General features: G+C 38.0%; 1 protein-coding gene across 1 annotated transcript; it reads right to left on the reverse strand.

Annotated features, from left to right (window-relative positions):
* Positions 1 to 1,965: 1,965 nt before the first annotated feature.
* On the reverse strand, positions 1,966 to 2,567 carry LOC115849936 (calmodulin-1-like). The gene has a single exon (XM_030851558.2). The coding sequence runs from the start codon at positions 2,497 to 2,499 to the stop codon at positions 2,050 to 2,052; it is 450 nt and encodes a 149-aa protein (XP_030707418.1). The 5' UTR covers positions 2,500 to 2,567; the 3' UTR covers positions 1,966 to 2,049.
* Between the last annotated feature and the right edge of the window lie 18,202 nt (positions 2,568 to 20,769).

The raw sequence follows: 20,769 nt of genomic DNA on the forward strand, positions 1-20,769 counted from the left end.
AATTATTATTTTCCAGGCAAATGCATATTAAATAAATATAAACCATTGAGGACATGGCGTCATTGGGTCCCAACTGGAAATGGTTTAATGTGGTTGATGTAATGTTGCATGAAGTAATTTTTACCTCAGTTGATTGACCTGTCTCTCTCTCTCCCCCTCTCTCCCTCTGTGCCTCTCTCTCTTTCTTTCTCTCCCACTGCTTACCTGACCACAGGCCCAAACTGGTTCATAATCTAGAGGGAAGCAGTGATGCTTAGGCTCCCCTGAAATCCCAACCTAAATGAAACAACAAATAACAGGAAGAGGGTGCCCCATTTTCAAAATAGGACTTTCATTACTTGTAGAGCTGGATTTAACAATGTACCTTGGAGTATGGACAAAATTGGACTTGTTACTTTTTCTTTACCCTCAAATCCAGAATCCTGGGATTCCTTTCTGGAAGTAGATCTGAGGGCCTGGAAGACTCTGAGCTGCCTCTGTTAGCAGGAGAGGACATGAGGCTGAATCAAGTCTACCCTTAGGTACTTGGGTACCACGGAGAGGGGGCGGAAGGAAGAAGAGAGTGAGGACCTCAACTTTCGCTTTAGACAGACCACTGAATCATTCTCACTGGTATTACTCATTCCTCTTCCAATAGTAAAAAATAGTAAAAAGGAGCAGAAGACACAAGGGGATCAGAGGCCTTCTCGCCAACGGGAAAGAGTAAAAATCCTGTCCCTTCCATGAGTGTGTGCAGAGGGAGGTACTAAGCTAACCACTGTCCATAATGATATGAGATGAGAAACACTGGAAATGAACGAATGGGGAAAGAGAAGAGCAGAGAAAGCATGTGGCTTATTTTGAGTCCCTTTTAAAGCTGGGTGATCTACATATGTTTCCCAGCTGTATCGTTCAGCTATTTTTTGCCTCTTTTGTCATGTGAGCTAACAGCAAGACAGCATGTCAGAGCTCAGAGCAATCCCAGCACCACTGGTTGGGAAATTTAACTAGGTGTCCTCAAACCCTGCTGTTAACTAAGATTTCTGTGATGCAGTAGGCTTGAAAGCCAAATAAAGCAACCCCTTTAATTTACACTAAGTAGGGTGAACAGATTTTCAAGTGCAGCAATTTGAGCCTGTGGGCAGGCAGGTACCACCAGAGAATGACAGAGATAAAACAACAGCAGCTGGAAAAGGCAGCCTAGAAAATGTCTCCCAAAATAGCATAAACCCTTGGAAACAACAGTCTCAGGGGAGTCTAAACCTAAGATAGGATTCAAGGTGAATCAGAAGTGGGTATTCAAATAACCATCCATTTAGAAGATTAGCATAGAATGAGTTGACAAGAGAAAAAATTTATGGATTAAATAGGCATTATTTAGAAGATATTCCCATAATGAGTTATCTACTTTATTATTCAATTATATTTATGTTCTGCTACTTTATTTATTTTTTAATTGTAATTTTTTTATTGGAAAACAAATATACAACTTGGAATGGATTTGAGGCAAATTGTGCCATAAGCAGATTTTCTTTAAGTGGCTAAAACAAAGTTTAAAAAGCAAGTAACAATAAAAGAAAATATTTCTGGTACAGGACCAGCAGTACAAAAAAATAGTGTACGAGTACCTGGATAAAACACCCATTTTGCAATAGTGCAACTTTTAAGTACATATTGTTGACTGCCCATAGTCCACGCAGAGTTACAACTCCACACTTCAACAACAACATGCTGACAGTTCCTAAAGAAAACTACTTAAAGAAAAAGGCATCACCCAGATGTTCCCTCATTTGACCAACTTCATCTAAGTTTAGATGTGCAGAAGGGCTTATTAGATATATCCAGAGTTAGCCACATGCAACATGTTACTTGATCAATTTTTCTAAAATAAGGTTTCAGGACAATGACAGTAAGATAAGGGAAGAAAACATGGAGGAATGAAGTCCTAATTACCATACATGCATATTTTTTTTGAAAATAGGAGGAATCCTTTTATAGATAAGTTATAAACAAAGAAAAGGCAAATAAACAATTTTGTACAAGAAATATAACACATTCTGTACAATGTCTTCACTTTGCTGTCATCATTTGTACAAACTCTTCATAGTTTACTTGACCATCACCATCAATATCTGCTTCCCTGATCATTTCATCAACCTCTTCGTCTGTTAACTTCTCTCCAAGGTTTGTCATCACATGGCGGAGCTCTGCTGCACTAATATAGACATTACCATCCTTATCAAACACAAGGAATGCTTCTCTAATTTCTTCTTCACTGTCTGTGTCTTTCATCTTTCTTGCCATGATTGTCAGAAATTCCGGGAAGTCAATTGTGCCATTACCATCAGCATCCACCTCATTAATCATGTCCTGTAACTCTGCTTCTGTGGGATTCTGCCCAAGAGACCTCATTACAGTTCCCAACTCCTCTGTTGTTACAGTTCCATCACCATCCTTGTCAAATAGTGAAAAAGCTTCTTTGAATTCTGCCATCTGCTCTTCAGTCAGCTGGTCAGCCATGCTGCAAGCGCTACCAGTCTCCGGGACTCGACTACACAACCACTCAGCTCGCTCACTCCACTCGGACTAATTCTGTTCTGCTACTTTAATCGACTTATTTTATGCCTAACAGAAACTCAATACATGGTTGATGAGTAAATCTCCAATCAGAATTCATCCCTCCGTTACCTCTATGCCTAAGGAACAGAGTCTGAATCTGTTGCAACAATACTCCCTGTGTGGAAGTCTGGAAAGAAAGTAGAAAGATTTTTGACAAGTACAGTGATTGAAGAAAGAAACAGATTTGACAGATTCCAGAGGAAGAAGCAAGGACCACGATGACGAGGGAGAGGTGAAATTTTGGGTGGGTGCAATGAGGAAGGAGGAAACCTCCAGAATGATGGCCAGGTTTGGCGTGAATAAATGGCTAAACTATCAGTCCTCCCAAAAGAGGGTTACCTGATTTATAATGTTTGACACATCCCTTATCACACAAAAGTGCTCGATTGCTTGAATTGTTTTGAATAGTATGTTTTCATTAGTGCCAATAGTGAAAACATAATTAAAAGCATGTTTGTAGTGAGAGGCAATAAGTTCATTTTTGCACATGACAAATTTAAAGTTCTTATGGGACCACTAAGCAAAGAGGTCCCATTGCTTGTTGGATATGTACGAATGGAGCAGATGGGAAATAGGGTCTAGATTTGTAGATATGGTGCTGATGAGATTATTGAAGGCAACACAGTATAAAGAGAATATGTAACCTGAGAAAAGAAGAAGTCAGACATTGGAATATCAACATTTAGTGAAGTGATAGGTAACTATGATGAGAGAGGGGTGGAATAGCCAAAGATGTAGGAGAAAGTCCAGGGCAAACTGGTTTCACAGAATTCAAGGTGGAAAAAAAATCATGTGGAAGAGAGTACTCAACTGTGCATTTCACTGGATATAAATTTTATATCAATTAAAAAAAAGACCACTTACCCTCAGACATCCTTTACTAATTTGTTTTGGCCTAGATAGTTTTGCTTCTAGAGATTCACTGCCTCTACTGGTGTGTTGAAACAGCAGCCTCCAGTGGTTATCGTTGTGGAGAACTAGGATTTATGGACTAGGTACGTTTTTTTCACATAGTACATGCTCAACAAAGTGAGTTGAACTAAATTAATTGTTCTTCAGTCACAAAGAAACAAATGCTTTCCGTGACGCTCTCTTAGGGCAAAGAACATTGGCTTAAAGTGAAGATCCTGGGATTATGCTGGTAAAACAGTCAAGACTGTTTGCTTGAAATACTGATCCACGGTCCAATCGTTGTTTGCTGGCTGCTGTGGCAATCTGAAGCTCACAAGATCAGCATCTTTGCTCTCCCTTCCCCTCAATTTTTGGTTGTTATGGTAGGGACAGCAAGCCAATAGTTATGCTTAGCTCTGAGTATATGATCAATTATTTCTTTCTTCATAGTATGCTTTCTTAAAAAGCCAAAAAGTGCATTTTTACCCTAACAAGCCTTTTAAAAGTTGCTCATAGTGTGCCACTGACAACAATAGTCGTAAATTTCAATTTCTACTCCACCTCTCAGACTTGCTTTATCTTTTTTAGATCTTCTTTTCTTCTCACCCGACGAGAATGTTTTTCCAGACCTCAAGAATCTTGAGAACTCCACTGAGTCCACAACACCAGACACTGGGGTCTTGCAGAGGCACACAGTTACTAAACAGTTGCTGACCCTTCCTTATAGCTCTCTATCACTTTCTTGTTTCCACTCGTCCGACTTCGGAGCTCTCTTGAAAGCCCATCTCCCTTACGCTACATTAAGCCCCTCTCAATTCCACCCAACATTTTTCAATGGCTCCCTGCTTCCTTAATCTCTACTTCCCATCTATTCCCCTGGTAAAAGTTAGCTTCTCTAAATTCTTCACTTATGTTTTGCATTGACATGCCTTATGTCCAGTCATTTCAGTGAAAAGAAATATCCTAAAAGGGAAGGATTCACCATGAAGAATGAGGACCATTGATGGATTATACTTTTGCGCGTGTCTTTGAAATTCCAAATTCATCTTCAGCACGTGGTTATATCATATGATGAAGTGAAATATCAATATGTTTAAAAATATAATTTTGTATTTGTGATGAAATCTAATTTATTGAAGCTATATTTCTATACACACACACACACACACACACACAAATGGCTATGTTCACAGTTCCCTAAATCTACCATATTTTAAAAATGTAAACATTTTTATATTGGTAGCTACATTACCCCACTGTTTTACTTACTTTACTTAAAAAAAGTATTTGCCTTCTTGTTAAAGGAAAGCTAAGTACGGTAAAAAAAAGTTACTTTAAAACTATAAAAAGATATATCAGAAGAAAAAAAAAGTATGAGAGGCATGTAGGAATTTCAGAGTTTTCTCATGGGCATGGTGAAGTGAACACTAGAATCAAGTTAGAGTTCTACCACATACTATTCCTATGTTTCTGGACAAGTCATGGAGTCTATATTCATGATCCATAGGGATGTTGTCAGAACCAACAAGATAACCTACCTAAAATTGCTGTGTGCTCTTGTGTTCTCCCAGAATTGTAGTGAATGGGAATTATTTGGATTGTGTGGAAACAAGTATATAAAGCAAGCTCCAGAAGAATTCTGTTTTCTTTGTTTTTCTGATCAGGTTCGATACTATGATCAGACGCATTATATAACCTCTAAATGCTCTTGTTCACTGTAGAATATAACTAAGTACTTCTATTCAAAACCAAATCATGTTACCCATCTGACTATAATAATTCACACGCTGGGTTGGCCAAAAGTTCCTTCGGGTTTTTCCGTGGATGTTACGAAAAACCCAAAGGAACTTTCTGGCCAACCCAATATTTTGAATTCAAAAATCTTTGGATTAGAATGCTTACGTGCCAATAACTCTAGCCATTGGTGTTGACATATAAAATGAAGGTAAATGCAGCATCTTTCTTACACATTTCACTACTGCTTAGCAAATGGCCCACAAAAGGAGTATAATACATGTACTAAATTTGATGGCATAAATCAACGGATAAATGAATGACCAAATGAATGACATACAGAAGCTACGGCATGTTGAGGCAATGAATGCACTGAGTGACTGATGGGAGTCACGGGGTTGTGAAGTTGCTGGGAAGCCCACCTCACACTTCACATCTGGCAAACCAAATCACTCATTTTTGAAGCCCCAACAACGAAAAAAAACTTCCAGCTACACAGCTTCTGAACCTCAGGCAGGACTGCTCACTCAGAACTATGTCTAGCCCTCCTTAAGATCACCTGCCATGCTGCACGACAACTGGCACCGGCATTTGGCCTGTCAGCCCACAGACCCCCTGGAGGACGAGCTGTGCATTTCTGAACACACAGAGCCTGGGACTGTGCCTGACACACACAGAAGGTCTTAACAAGAAAGTAAAGAGCTAGTTGAATAAAAGAGTACTTTACATTTCACTTGAACTCCTTACTGAATAAAGACAATAATTTACTCTTCAGGGGAAAAAAAAGAAAACGAAAAACCCATCAATTAAGTAATAAGCTCAGTAGAGCTGGGAAGGAAAAAGAGTAAAACAGGCAGTCATAGCACAGCTGAAAAGCAGACTCGACCATTTATTCTCCTTCTGCACTTAAAACATTTGAGAATGCCATTCTCAGAAAATTACTATAAACGTTCTCATTTATATAATAGGAGAAGCCAGTGCGTGTTTTCCTTCTGTAATTACTGTTATCCAAGAAATCCCATTCAGTGCACACCCCCACCCCTTTCCTTCCCAAAACCACAAAGATTCTCAATTACCATTTAGTAGGTTTCCTTGTATATGGGCACTAGATGATGAGAAAGTAAGTTCTACCCCCTCCTCCTTCGAGCGTAAATAAAATGAGGGCAGGGGTTTCTCATTTACTTTGTTCTCTGCTCCTTCCTCAGCACTTCAAACTGTACCTGGCACAGAGCAGATACTCAATAACTAACTGTTGCTTGAATGACTGACTACATATTTGATAATAAAGTCATAAATCCTCTCAGCCGAAAAATCTTTGTTTTCAATTCTTAGTATTTGCTTTTTTTGGGCATGATATCTAAATGTAACCAAAGAAAACTAATAGAAAAAATTTTAAAGATACCTATTAATTTTTATACATATTCTTCATTCATTCTCTTTACTCCAATTTAAATCTGAAAATTCATATTAAGCAGCCAGAAGTGTCCTAACTAAACTCAAGAAAATGGACGCAGTGTCTTCAGATTTACTGATTTTAAAATCAGTGTGTGAGTTGACTAAATTTGTTTATAGCAGTTTTTGTTGAGCAGAAAGTTTTAAGCATATTTCTTAATGCTTTCATTGTGCAACTTAACTTTTTTCCACTGTAAACATATAAAAATGTAAATATGCAGTGAATCCATAAGTGATCTGAGTCCTCTTAGTTCACTCTGCCTTCCCACAGGTGTGTATTCTTCTAGCACTAATCTTTGAATTCTATTCAAAGCAGTGCTGATCAATATAGAAGTCCTGAACTTAACTACTTCGTTACTGCAGAGTTTACAGAAGTGAATTCTAGGTGAAATTTCTAAATTATGCCTTGTTACCACTGGAGATATTAAGTATAGGGCAATTTACCCTGTGTTGCCATACATTTCACAAAGCTGCTAAGTTAAACACACTGCAAAAATAACTGCAATGGCAATTTTAAAATTTCTAAACATTTAGAATATTTCAAATAGACTAAAAGTTACCTAGGGGAAAAAATAATGTATATTCACCACAACACAGATTCAGTTTGCCAAATCTGCCTCAAAACTTTTGTTTTTAATGGACGAAATCTTCACAGATATAGCTAAAGCTTTCTGTGAACTGCTGCTCAATCTCCCACGTCCTCCCCCAACAGCCCTTTCCCAGGCACTCCCTCTAATGACTTCGGTGATTATCATTACTGTCCATATTATTCTTTTACAAAATATTTCTCCCTAAACAATATTTGCAATATTTTCCCTGTTACTTTAAACTTTATATAAACTGTATTTACAACATGCTCAACATAGAATAACACCCGATAAATGCTGTTAGTCTTTTTGTCTTTTTGCCATGGCATATGCTTTTTTTTCTCTCGACACTGCATTTGAGATTTACTATGTTGAGACATGTAATTATGATTAATTCCCTTTAGCTGTGTCACTGGGCTCTAATCAAACCACTCCTGTCTGAAAGCATCTTTTTCTTTCTTTCGCCCAGCAGCTCCCGGGATCCAGCTACCAGCTCAGGAATGCCCCTCCCCCAAGACTACTTCCTTTGACCTTGGTTTTTTAAAACACTGTCTTGGTATAGAGTGATTTTTTCTTGTAATTTAAATAGGCCTAGCATTATTGTTTCCATTTAATGGACATGAGATAATTTAGAGGTTTTAAAGTGATTTTAGGTATAGACCATGTAAACTGGATAAATAAATACATGAAAGAACAAGTAAAAGAAAGACCTTGTAATAAACATTACGTACTGTATTTAATTTTTTAATGCAAATGATTCCATAATTAAGTCTGTATATGTTTCCCTGCTCATATACTAGGGAGTTTTTCTAAAGTCACAGCTAGTAACAGAACTGCTAGGTTAAAAATGGGTACAATTTTACTTACTAGATACTACATAATTGTTCTGCAAATTAGGCTTATCAAGCTATGCAAAAGACAATAGGGTCTAAAAATGTCCCTTTCTAAACACCCTTACCAACATTTGGTATTGTAAGAATTTAAAATATTTTAACGATTTCCTAGATATCGTTGTTTCTCATATATTTCACCAATTTCTAGTGAAGTTGAACATCTTATCAATTCTTTATCCATCAGTCCAGTATGGTCCCTTCTAGAAATTGCCTGCTTCGATCCTCACTTGTCCATTTTCCTATTAGTTACTGTCCTGCTAATTTATAGAAATTCTTTATAAATATGAAATATTGATCCCACATTGTTTACATGTGTTGCAAACATCTACTCCCAGTTTGTGACTTGGCTGTTTATAGTGATTTTTATTGAACAAGATATTTTTATGTGGATCAATATGTCAACTCTTTTATTCAAGGTTCGAATTTTACATTTCATTAAAGAAACTCATTCTTATTTTAAGTTTATAAGAAATCATCTTACATTTTATTTTTTTAATTTTAATATTTTATTTACATAATTAGGTATTTAACTTAAATGCAATAGATTTTTTTTATATTTGAATGGTATAGATTTTTTTTTTCTATATGGATAACATAGTACTTCCAGGTTAGTTATTTGCCAGTCCATTTTTTTCTTCAGTGATGTGTAATGTCATCTCTATTATGTATCACGTTTACATTCACATGCAGGCAACAGCATTCTTTCCCTGGTTTAAAAAATCTAGATCAAGAGGACAGTAAGTTGTTTTAGTCAGCTCAGGCTGCCATAACAAAATGCCACAGGCCAGGTGTCTTAAACAACAGACATTTATTTCTCACAGTTCTGTAGGCTGGGAAGTCCAAGATCAAAGTGCCAGCAGATTCAGTGTCTGGTGAGAGATGATTCCTGGCTACAGAGGGCCTCCTTCCAGCTTGTGCGTACATAGCCTTTCCTCCATGTGTGCTTGTGGGGAGGGAGTTGACTCTCCTGTCTCTTCTTCTTATGAGGACACGAATCTCATCATGAGGGCATCACCCTAAACCTAACTACATCCCAAAGGCCCTCCAACCATCACACTGGGGGTTAGGGTTTCAATATATGCATTTGGAGCGGGCACACAAAACACTGAGTCCGTAACACAGGTGCTCAGTAAGTGTTCTTTGATGCATCAAAAAGTAATTTAGGGCTTCCCTGGTGGCGCAGTGGTTGAGAGTCCGCCTGCTGATGCAGGGGACACGGGTTTGTGCCCCGGTCCGGGAAGATCCCACATGCCGTGGAGCAGCTGGGCCCGTGAGCCATGGCCGCTGAGCCTGCGCGTCCGGAGCCTGTGCTCCACAACGGGAGAGGCCACAACAGTGAGAGGCCCGCGTACCGCAAAAAAAAAAAAAAAAAGTAATTTAAACTGATTCTCTGCAGAAGCCTATTACTGAAACATCTTTTAAATCATCTTTCCTCTCTATGAATATAGAGCTAACCCTAGCTGTAGAGGAGCCACATCATTTGGGTATTTAGCTTATAATATTCTAATTGTACACATCTAGGGAGATAAAGAGAGAAGGAGAGGAACAAGAATTTAAGTAGCCTGAGTGAGTCTGCCTGCCCTTCCATGCACTAAATATAACCAGGAGGGTAGTGAACAGGGAGACACAAATTAACTGTGCCTACAAGGGGTGTCGGTCCCTGGGAACCTCTCTCAGAGTAATCAGCTTGCAGTGTGTGCAGTGTGGTTCTAGTTTAAATATATGCATTTTTCACATATGTATTTTACTTCATAGAATTGTACACAAATCTATTTACACTGCGCTTTATGTCAAACTTAATGGATTTCTAAAGGCATTTTTTTTACTATACATGGTTTTTGCCGTAAGTGCTGACTAAACCCTAATTGCTGAGTCAGACACTACTCCACCGTAATCAGTGTGTCAATAGAACATCAAAATACTCTTCTTCTTTAAACAAGAGGTCAGATAAAAAGAAGCTTCTAGTCTTCACTCACAGGTGAACCAAGAGGTGCAGGGATAAGAGTGATTTCTGAGATAAAGCCAGCATGAAATAGAAAACTAGTGAGGATGTGCTGTATAGCAAGGGGAACTCTACTTGGTGCTCTGTGGTGACCTGGATGGAAGGGAAATCCAAAAGGGAGGGGAATATGTGTATACATGTGGCGGGTTCACTTCACTGTGCCGCAGGAGCTAGCACAACATTGTAAAGCAACTATACCCCTGATTAAAAAACAAAAATAAAAACAAAAAACCCCAGCATGTCTTAGTTTCCAAGGTAAACACAGGTATACCAGGACCCTGAAAACCTGGAAACAGAGCCTCCGTCCACCAGCAACAACTGGGCAACAACAACTTGGCCCTTTCCTCCTGGATGAAGAAATGAGTTTGCTGACACTGTGTTTGTTTCAAGACCCAGAAAGTGCCAAATACTATGAAGTCACAGAAATGAACATGACACGTTATGGTGTAAGCTGCTCTTCTCAAAAGATGGCAGACACATTGAATAGAAAAGGGTTTGGCTGTACCAAGAAGTGAGTTTCTCAAAGCTACAGAGAGAATGACTTTGCAGGGACAGTGGCATTGCTGAGAAGGTGAGTCTTTTAGGAACACTGTTGACAAACAAAGCTTTGCTGATAGTGGCTACACCTGCCAATTCTCTGTGTGGCTAACTCACTTCTGATAACCTTTTATATCAGCTTGTTATGTCAGGAACTTAATCCAGCCCAGCAGTGGTTTTGTGGTGCTGTCCAGACAACCTATTCTCACCTGAAATGCATCAATGGCTGTATCTATCCAATGGCAAGTAAAATTAGAATAATTTTCCCAACAATTTATTATACCATGATAATAGTTTACCTGAGGAACTGGGAGCAGAATTCATTCCCCATTCTTTAATGCATGATTCCTTTCTGACTCAATCACAGGATATTAGCTCTTCTAGGTATTTCAGAGATTACCAAGTCCCATAATTTGGATAAGAATCTGAAAAGTAGAGGCACTGAGTAGTCCACAGTCACAATGCTAAGAGGCAGAGCTGGTCTTAAACACCGCTTTCCTAAATCTTTGCATCCTAAATCTTCGCTCAGCATTTGCATCCACAAAGCCAAATGCCAATAAGCTAATCAGGATCCTATCAATGCAACTATTTTCTAGCTTAAACAATTTACTACTTTAAGAGACTAGAGACCTAAAACTTTGTGCTCCTAAGAGCTTAAATGGAATGACACAAGAAAAAATCTGTACAACTGGGGTTATCTGTAACGCTCTTTTTTTAAAGTTAAAAAAGAAAAAAGAAAGAAAACGGCCATAATTCTTCTCCACTGACTGGGTTTATCTGGGGTTGGTTATTATTTCAGAGAGTATCAGGTTTTAGAGGGACAGCCAGGTCTCAATGGCATGAAGACAGGTGTACAATTTTTTCTGAAGCTCATCAAATTAATAATGACAATAATAATAAGACTAATAATATGATAGCTAGCTTTTATTGAGTTTGTGGGTTTGTTTTTTTGGGTTTTTTTTGGCCACACCACACAGCATGCGGGATCTTAGTTCCCAGACCAGGGATTGAACCTGTGGCCCTTGCAGTAGAAGCACAGAGTCCTAACCACTGGACTGCCAGGGAATTCCCTATTGAGTTCTTATTAGTATCTAAGTTCTATCTATCATTTAATCCTCATAATAAACTATATGGTAGATATTATTTACCTATGAGAAAACTGGGGCATAGAGGAATTTTAAACCTTATGGAGGAAGGAATTGAATCTAGGAATGCCTCCTTAAAAATCACAACCTTAATCATTCCTTACTGAGATGATCCTCTTACAAAGATAGGGAGGTGGACTTCAGAACTCTCATCGTCTTTTCTGGATTTAGAATTTTAGTTCACAAAAGGTGAATCTGCTACCTGGTTTGCTGGTACACTCAAAGAGCTAATGATCCTTCCAAGGTAGAAATTCCCTGGAAGGGAGTAATTCACAGCCTGGGGAAATGCAGACCAATATGTATAACACGGTAAGCAAATGAGTTCTTTCTATTGCAGTGTCGAGGCTGACACATTACATAGCATCCTCTCTGCATCCTGTGGATAGCAGCATCTATATAATGTACTCAAAATAAATAAGGCTTTGAGTGTATGGGAAAGATAATCACAATTCAATTTACACAGACACATGAATCATCTACTGTACGTTACAGTGACTGCTCAACTTCTCAAAGAAAACATTCGTTCTTCTTTCCCAAAGAGCATCTTGCTCATCTACTAACTTCATATTTTCAAATACAGCTGTTTCCCTCTCAGATGTCAGAAATGCCACCACACACACTGGATCCCTCTGAAGGGATCAAGAGAGAGTCAAGTTCTCCAAAGTGCCTCATGAGCACAAGAAGAAGGTCCAAGTAGTGTATGAAGGGGGATGAGACAGTTTCCATTCTCTTGAAAGATGGCTACTCTCAACTGTAATGGACTGTCAGAGAGTTGCTGGTGAAGAGGGACCGACACACTGCTGCAGCAAGGCACACAGGTGCAGAGTTTTGGAGTATCTACAGGAGAGCCTTCCATCCCTCAGAGCCAACAGTATGGCAGTGATTCCAAACATACAGGCAAAGCTCCACCCTCAAGGCCGTATTACACGTACGTGGCTAAAAATGGAAACTTTCCTACTGTCCCAAAATGGGGATGCTGTTAAACACATATGGTGCATTCTCATTAAGGAACACTATGTAGTCGCCAAATACCACACTTAAAAAGCACAAACAGTAAAAGATAACAATAAATATTAGATTCTACTACTTTTATAAGTTTTGTAGTTTTAACTTATTCTCTCCTTTTTTTCTCTCTCTTACTTTCCTTTCCTTTTCTTCCCCATTAATTCAAACAAAAAACTACATCGGAGAAAGTGTGGTAGGGAATATACCAAAACGATGAAAGGAGTTCTCTGTGAACTGGTCATCATCATTTCACTTTAAAGAGGGGAAATGTAAGGATCAAAGCGGTCCAATGTCTTTGACTCCGATATACAGTACTGGTAAATTGGGGTGATATAATACCATGCTGCTTCACACCTACCCACTGAATTTAACACCCCCCACCCATTCCTCAGTTGTGAAATGATGACCTTTTTGATCTCTTCAAATGCTGGTGTAAAGGGGTCCAGACACATATGACTGTGAGACTTGCATGTTCTTACCATAAAAAGTTCACCAAGTTAAATGTATTATAATTTCAGAAGTCATATTATTAGAATTAAAATTATCAGGACTTTAATGTGTATATTATAAGAACAAGTTCTAGTTGAAATGCATTATTTTAAATTAATGAGCAGACCTGAAAATCCATCTTCATTCAGTCATTCATTCACTCATTTGCCATATATTTATTGAGCACATTTGGTGTCCCAGGTCTTGCCTGACTCCAGGAATATAAAAATTAATAACATAGGCCCTACTTTCAAGAAGATCAATGTCAAGTGAAACATGATATACACACACACTGAAGTTGCACACACATGCTATGGTAATTATAATGATAGGGATATTCCCAGGTATGAGTTAGAGAGGCATGAAGCAAAGTAACAGCCTGTGAAGGATTCCTGAAGAAAAGAAGGGAATGCCTTAGTCAAATTATATAGTATTAATAGAGACATCTAGGGGGTCAGGGATAAGAAAGAACATGCCAAAGAGCTGGAAAACACTGAGTTCAAAGTAAAGAGAGACAAAGGATGAATTTTTCCACCTGGAGCAGATGACAGCAAAACTTGTTCACCAGTTATAGTTCAGACGCGAACCACTACAGGGAATTGACAAGATAATCAAATTAATGCTTATATTCATCTTTACCATGTATTTTCCATAGCTGCTAGAGCTCTCCAATGGTTATATAAAAGAAGACTTTAGTGGGACAAGCCATGTTCCCCCGCGCCCAAGTACAACAAACCAATTTGTTTAAGACATGCTGAAGCCTTGAATTAGGGAAGTGGTGGCAGGGATAGAGAAGGAAGAACAAATTCAGAAATTAATTAAATTAATCTATATGATCAAGGTATGGACCATTCCAGTATATACACAACCTCAGGATTTGCATACTATTTCAGGGAGTCAAATAATTTAAAGCTCATCCTACGTGTCTATGAATACTCAATTAAGAATCCTTCATCTATAGTAAGTAAAACTGTGATGAATACCTGTGGAAATTAATTTTCACTTCAAATTATCAAACTACCATTGCTGTTAAACACCTAAAATGAAGACTGGCCTACTTCTCAAACTGATTCAGTGAAATTTTATTTTAGATATGGTTTATTAGGGGGCTTCCCTGGTGGCGCAGTGGTTAAGAGTCCGCCTGCCGATGCAGGGGACGCGGGTTCGTGCCCCGGTCCGGGAAGATCCCACATGCCACGGAGAGGCTGGGCCCATGAGCCATGGCCGCTGAGCCTGTGAGTCCGGAGCCTGTGCTCCACAACGGGAGAGGCCACGGCGGTGAGAGGCCTGTGTACCGCCAAAAAAAAAAAAAAGAGAGAACAGATTGATAGTTGCCAGATATCAGAATGGGGAGGGGGCAACAGGTGAAGGGGGTCTAAAGGTACAAAATTCCAATTATTAAGATTGAGTTTGGGTATGTAAAGGACAGCATGGTAACTACTGCTAACAATACTATATTGTATATTAGAAAGTTGTTAAGAGAGTAGATCTTAAAAGCTCTCATCAGAAGAAAAAAAATTTGTAACAATGTGTGGTGACGGATGTTAACTAAACTTAGTGGTAATCATTTTGCAATATATACATATATCAAATCATTATGTTATACATCTAAAAATAATACGTTATATGTCATTTAAATCTCCATTAAAAAAATCAGATAAACCCCAACTGAGGGATATCCTATAGAATGCCTGACCAATATTCCTCAAATTGTCAAGGTCATCAAAGACAAGGAAAGTCTGAGAACCCTGCACAGCCAAGAGGAGCCTAAGGGGTCATGAAAACTAAATGTAATGTGGTGTCCTGGGTGGCATCCTGGGACAGAAAAAGGACATGAGGTAAAAATTAAAGAAATTTGAATTAAGTATGCACTTTAGATAATATTAATGTCTCAGTTTTGGTTCATTTATTGTGACAAATGTGTTATACTAACGAGATGTTAATAATCAGGCAAACTGGGTATGGGGTATATAGGAACTACTCATAGTACCTCTGTAACATTTCTGTAAGCCTAAAACTATTCTAAAATTTTTAAAATTTTATTTTTAAAAATGCACACGCCTGGGCTTCCCTGGTGGCGCAGTGGTTGAGAGTCCGCCTGCCGATGCAGGGGACACGGGTTTGTGCCCCGGTCCAGGAAGATCCCACATGCCGCGTAGCGGCTGGGCCCGTGAGCCATGGCCGCTGAGCCTGCGCGTCCAGAGCCTGTGCTCCGCAACAGGAGAGGCCACAACAGTGAGAGGCCCGTGTATCGCAAAAAACAAACAAACAAACAAAAAATGCACACGCCTTTCGACTCAGAAATTCCACCTCTAGGAATTTTATTTTAAGGAAAAATTGGAAATTGGCACAAAGATATTAAACACAGATAAATTCATTTTTGCAGAATTATGGAAAGAAGGGTAAGACGACTAGGTAAAAAGCCAGAAACCTGCAACAGGAGTTAGAAAGCTAAATCATGGTACATCTGTGGGATGGAATACCTTGCAGCTTTTTAAATTGTGGAAGAATATTTTTAATGACATGCAACGTCTCTGATGTTGGATTACATCTCTGCATGACTATTATACTTCAAAGAAAAGGTTACTCTAAAAAACTTAATAATATATCTTGGCCATTCTCAGTGTGTGGTTTTATCATTTAGATGTGTGGTTCAGATTTTCAGAATACGGAATGCTAGTAAAAACCAACAGTCAAAGAATTAAACTGTAGAATATGATAACTTCAATATTTTATTATTTGGCCTTTGTCTACACTCCCCTCAGCTCCATACCCATCTCTAAACTATGGCTAAGGAAGTGAGAATTAATATAATTAACAAAGGAGGCCAACATTACGAGCATCATGAAGGAAGAAAATGAGAGAAAAACTGATAATTAAAAAACTGTCTAAATATTTCTTGAATAAACCAAAATTTACTCAGTGAAACTTTAAATTTAATCACATAAAAAAAACAGAAAGAACCTAAAAATCTACTCTTTCAAAAACATTAATTACTCAATAAATACAATTATAGCAAAGGATATTCTGTTTCTTGACTTTAGTTAGGGTCCATGTATGGGTTCATTTTGAGATGATTTACTGAGCTATAGGCGCTTTTCTTTATGTTAACTTCATATCTTTTCTTTATGTTAACTTCATATGTTTTCTTTATGTTAACTTCAACGAAAACATTTAAAATCTAAGTATTGAGAAGTAAATATGGTTGCAAATGCTTTGTATGGTGTGGATCCCATGTGAAGAAGAAAACTTTGAAGGAATTCATATCTAGCTAAGACAAAAAGAACTGAAATTCAAAGATTGAACCCTTTAAGTACAATAACAAGAAAAACTTGTCTGAATGGGTATATGACAAATAACATCTATTTAGAGAACTTAACAGAAATGACTTTACTGTAATTAATGCAACTGCCAGTCCTTTCCAAGATAACACTCTATGATGATGGAAATGTCCAAATCTTCATTGCCCAATACAGTAGCCACTAGCCACATGTAGCTGTTGACCATCTGAAGTGTGGCTGGTGTGACTAAGAAACTGAGTTTTCAAATCAGTTTAAGTTAATTGAATTTTAATAGTCATATTTGGCTAATGGCTACAGCACAGCTAAGAGTAAGCAATGTGAAACCAACTATTTAGCTTTAATTTTCAAGTTAATAAAATTGTATGTACTGGAAAAAATAAAATGAAACCCCACTCTTCAGTCTCTACGTCCCCTAGTCTGAAGTGCCTCGTTACTGCTGATAACACCTGCATGGCTGACCATTTACTCCCTAAGAGAAGAAAACTGACACTGCTTATAAGTCCAAAATGACACTGCCAGTGAGCTTTATTTTCTAATGGAAAAACTGCTTTCTAGTTAGACAGGTATCTCAAAAGGTCTAATGATTTGCTGTCATGAAAATATACGTTTTGTCACCATCTTTCTCTTTTCTTTTTTTTTAAGTCAATAATAGGCTACAACTACTAGAAAATTATTTACTTTTTCTTGAAAATATTGGGACAATCACAGTGTCCCTGTTTATGGCGCTATGAAGCTAGAAATTTGGTTATAAATGTCCAGCTTTCCAATCATGCACTGTATCATTTTCACTCTACAATGGCCCATTTCTCTACAACCCTGGAACCTTACATAAACTTCCTCTCCCTATATTCTCCTACATTTGGACAATTTCAAGTAGGCCTTCAGAATGCAGAGTTCAAGTTCTCCAAATGCCTTCCACAGTATTCACCATTTGATTTTGTCTCTCTACTATGACCTGCTCTACGTTAGGTAGTAGTACTGAATATTATGATAAGGGATTGTGATGCCTATTTAATTTTGTCTTCACAAACTATAAGCATGTGAGGTCAGGGGTTGTATCTTATTTGCTGTACACATATATAGTTTATTAATATTTTCTGGGTAAAACGAATGAAATAAATCAAATATTACTAAATTAACTACATCACTAGAGGGGTGAAAAACAAAGGACATATGTTAATTGTTTTTTTGTTTTTTGGGGTTTTTTTTGCGATATGTGGGCCTCTCACTGTTGTGGCCTCTCCTGTTGCAGAGCACAGGCTCCGGATGCGCAGGCTCAGCGGCCATGGCTCACGGACCCAGCCGCTCCGGCATGTGGGATCTTCCCGGACCGGGACACGAACCCGTGTCCCCTGCATCTGCAGGCGGACTCTCAACCACTGTGCCACCAGGGAAGCCCTGTTAATTGTATTTAAATTCATTTGATTACACACATGAGCAACAACACACTCTTCTCTAGTGTCTATGGCATATGAAACAAAAGAAGGGTAATAGGCTGCAAGCCTAAGGAAAAAATGTAAGAGCTGAAAATGAGAGATTTAACAAAAGAGGAACATTTTGTATGTTTGCATATATAAATGCCTTCAGATATAACAGGGGTCTGCCAATTTTTTTTTCTTAAATGGCCAGATAGTAAATAGCAAATATTTTACGCTTTGCATGGCATAAGGTCGCCATCACAGATTCTTTTTTGGGGGGGTAACAACCTTGTAAAAATGTAAAAACAATTCTTAGCCTACAGGCTATAGAAAAATAAACTGCAGCCTTCATTTGGCCGACAGATCATAGTTTGACTACTCCTGACATAGAGGATTAGCACTACTAATGTGAACACTTAAATGATTTGTCATGCTTTGCCTCAAAGAAGAAAATTGGCACATGTGGACGATAAATGTTACACTAGTATGAATCTGAGTCTTCACATCCCATGTTTAAAAAGGAAAGACATAGAAAGAAAAATAGTCATGGTAATTTAATCAGAACAACGTTGACCCACTTACAGATGTGTTTGCAGATGGCAATCTGTATAAAATGATCTGATTAATAAGGCCTGACATATGATAACACCAGGAACCCACACTCCATAGGATGTTGAAAATATCTAAAAATGCAAGTTGCAGAAAAGGGCTCTTCCTCATAGGCTCATGGAGCTTCACTGAACTAGATGAATCCTTCTTTGGAAAGTCTTATCACCACTGCTGGTTATGAAAGATATTGTATCCCATATCTACATTTTGTTTTTCTTTGGATTTTACTTAATCAGAGAAGTAAATATTTTAAAAGGGAGGCAATGTACCTTTTCTTTGTTCTGCCTCTAGAATTAGTGTATTATTCTCCAAATGATGCCAATTATTAGATTTTTAAAAAGTGAACACAGTGTTATACTTAATAAATGCCTAAAAAGAGAATTCTCTTTCCTCTTATAACTGAGCAGGACCTTATGGGGCCTTCCCAGGACAAACGTCCCCACCACCCCGACCCCGGCCACATGTCCTCTGCCTGCCTCTTGTTTGTAGAAAATCTTTATTCCCCCAGGCCTCCACTGAGTCATAAAAGGCTGGCTCAAGAATTAATGGTTGAAAGAATGTGAACACGTAGTAACAAAAAATAGTAGTTGGACCAGGAGAAATGGTAACAATGTACAGTCACAGAATCTTTAGTTCCTCCCTGAAGGACATAGATAACAGCATCTGACATATACTCTTGAGTTGTTTTGCATATACTAAAACCCCCACTAGACAAAAGAAACTAACTGCACGATGTCTATAAGCACGTAGGTCCCAGACCAGCTGGGGCCTGAGGACTGATGATGTTAATCCCTTGACACCATCCTGTTAACTCACCATCAACCAATCAGAAAATTATGCAAGAGCTTACCAGGTACCCTGCAACTATCTCCCTCATCTTGCCTTTAAAAACCCTTCCCTGAAATCCATGGGAGAGTTCAGGTCCTTACTTGGCCTTTCAATAAAGGCTGCACTTTCCCTCACAAGAGCTTGGGTTTACTGTGTGTGGGCAAGTGGACCCAAAGGTCTAGTTTGGTAACACTCTTTCTGGCTTACTGAGTGAATTCTCCATTTACATCTTCTTTGTAGCTGCATCTTACAGGCTTAAGAACAATAACTCACTACAAAGCACGTAAACAGAATGTATCTATTATCTCAATACCTTCAGACATGGTTAGTACTTACATATTCAAGTGCAGAACAGACAGTCTCCTAGAGAACTTTAGCTTTTCAAGAAACACTGTAAAATGGTTCTAAAATAACCCCTTAATTTTGAGTGAGAGAAATGTCTAGGAAAAAAAAATAGTGTTACCCACAGAACAACAAAAAAAAACTGGCTAAACGGAAATCAATCTTTTTTTTCCTTTTACATTGCAAAAATTGCTAAAGTGGTTAAGGTAACATATAATTTTTCTTTCTGAAGAATTTTGTCCAGCCTGACAAGTAAATAAATGTGTAACTCTCTCTCCTTTTATTGCTGCTGAAACAAGAAATGGAAAATAACTGCAGCACATTTATGACATATTAGTTTCTTTCTCTACATGAAACACACAATGACAACACTTTACAGATGAACTGTACCTTTGATTGAACACGGAATGGTGGACTAGCTTCACTTTTGTGGAAAAGGATAATCTGTCACAGTTTCTGCCCCTGGAAAAAATTACAACCGAAAGGAAAACTACTGGAAAGCCTTTTTTTCTAACAGTGATAAAATATGAAACTGGTATTTTCGGTGTACATAAAATATTTTTTAAAAATTCCTAAGGAATGCTATCATCATCAAAGAATGCTTGAAGAATTTCATGTTTCAACACATACCACTTCTCATACGTCAAACCATATTATTTACCAAAAAATCATTTTGAGATTGTTTCATGGTTAACATACTCTTGTCTGATCATCGATTCCTTATTATTACTATTACCATTACTTTTGAAATAAATATGTATTATTAATGAAAATCTGCTTTATATATGGTATATATGTAAACTTAATTTTCCTCTCATACCCTGTAACCTGTAATATGCCAGATCAGTTAAAAGAGCATTTAAATGTTAAATGCTCCTATCACAGGAGTATAAAGTAGAAGAGGTAAATTTTCCCCAACCTCAGAAGAAAAGCATGA

This window comes from Globicephala melas, chromosome 11 (assembly GCF_963455315.2).
Source record: "Globicephala melas chromosome 11, mGloMel1.2, whole genome shotgun sequence".
Lineage (NCBI taxonomy): Eukaryota > Metazoa > Chordata > Mammalia > Artiodactyla > Delphinidae > Globicephala > Globicephala melas.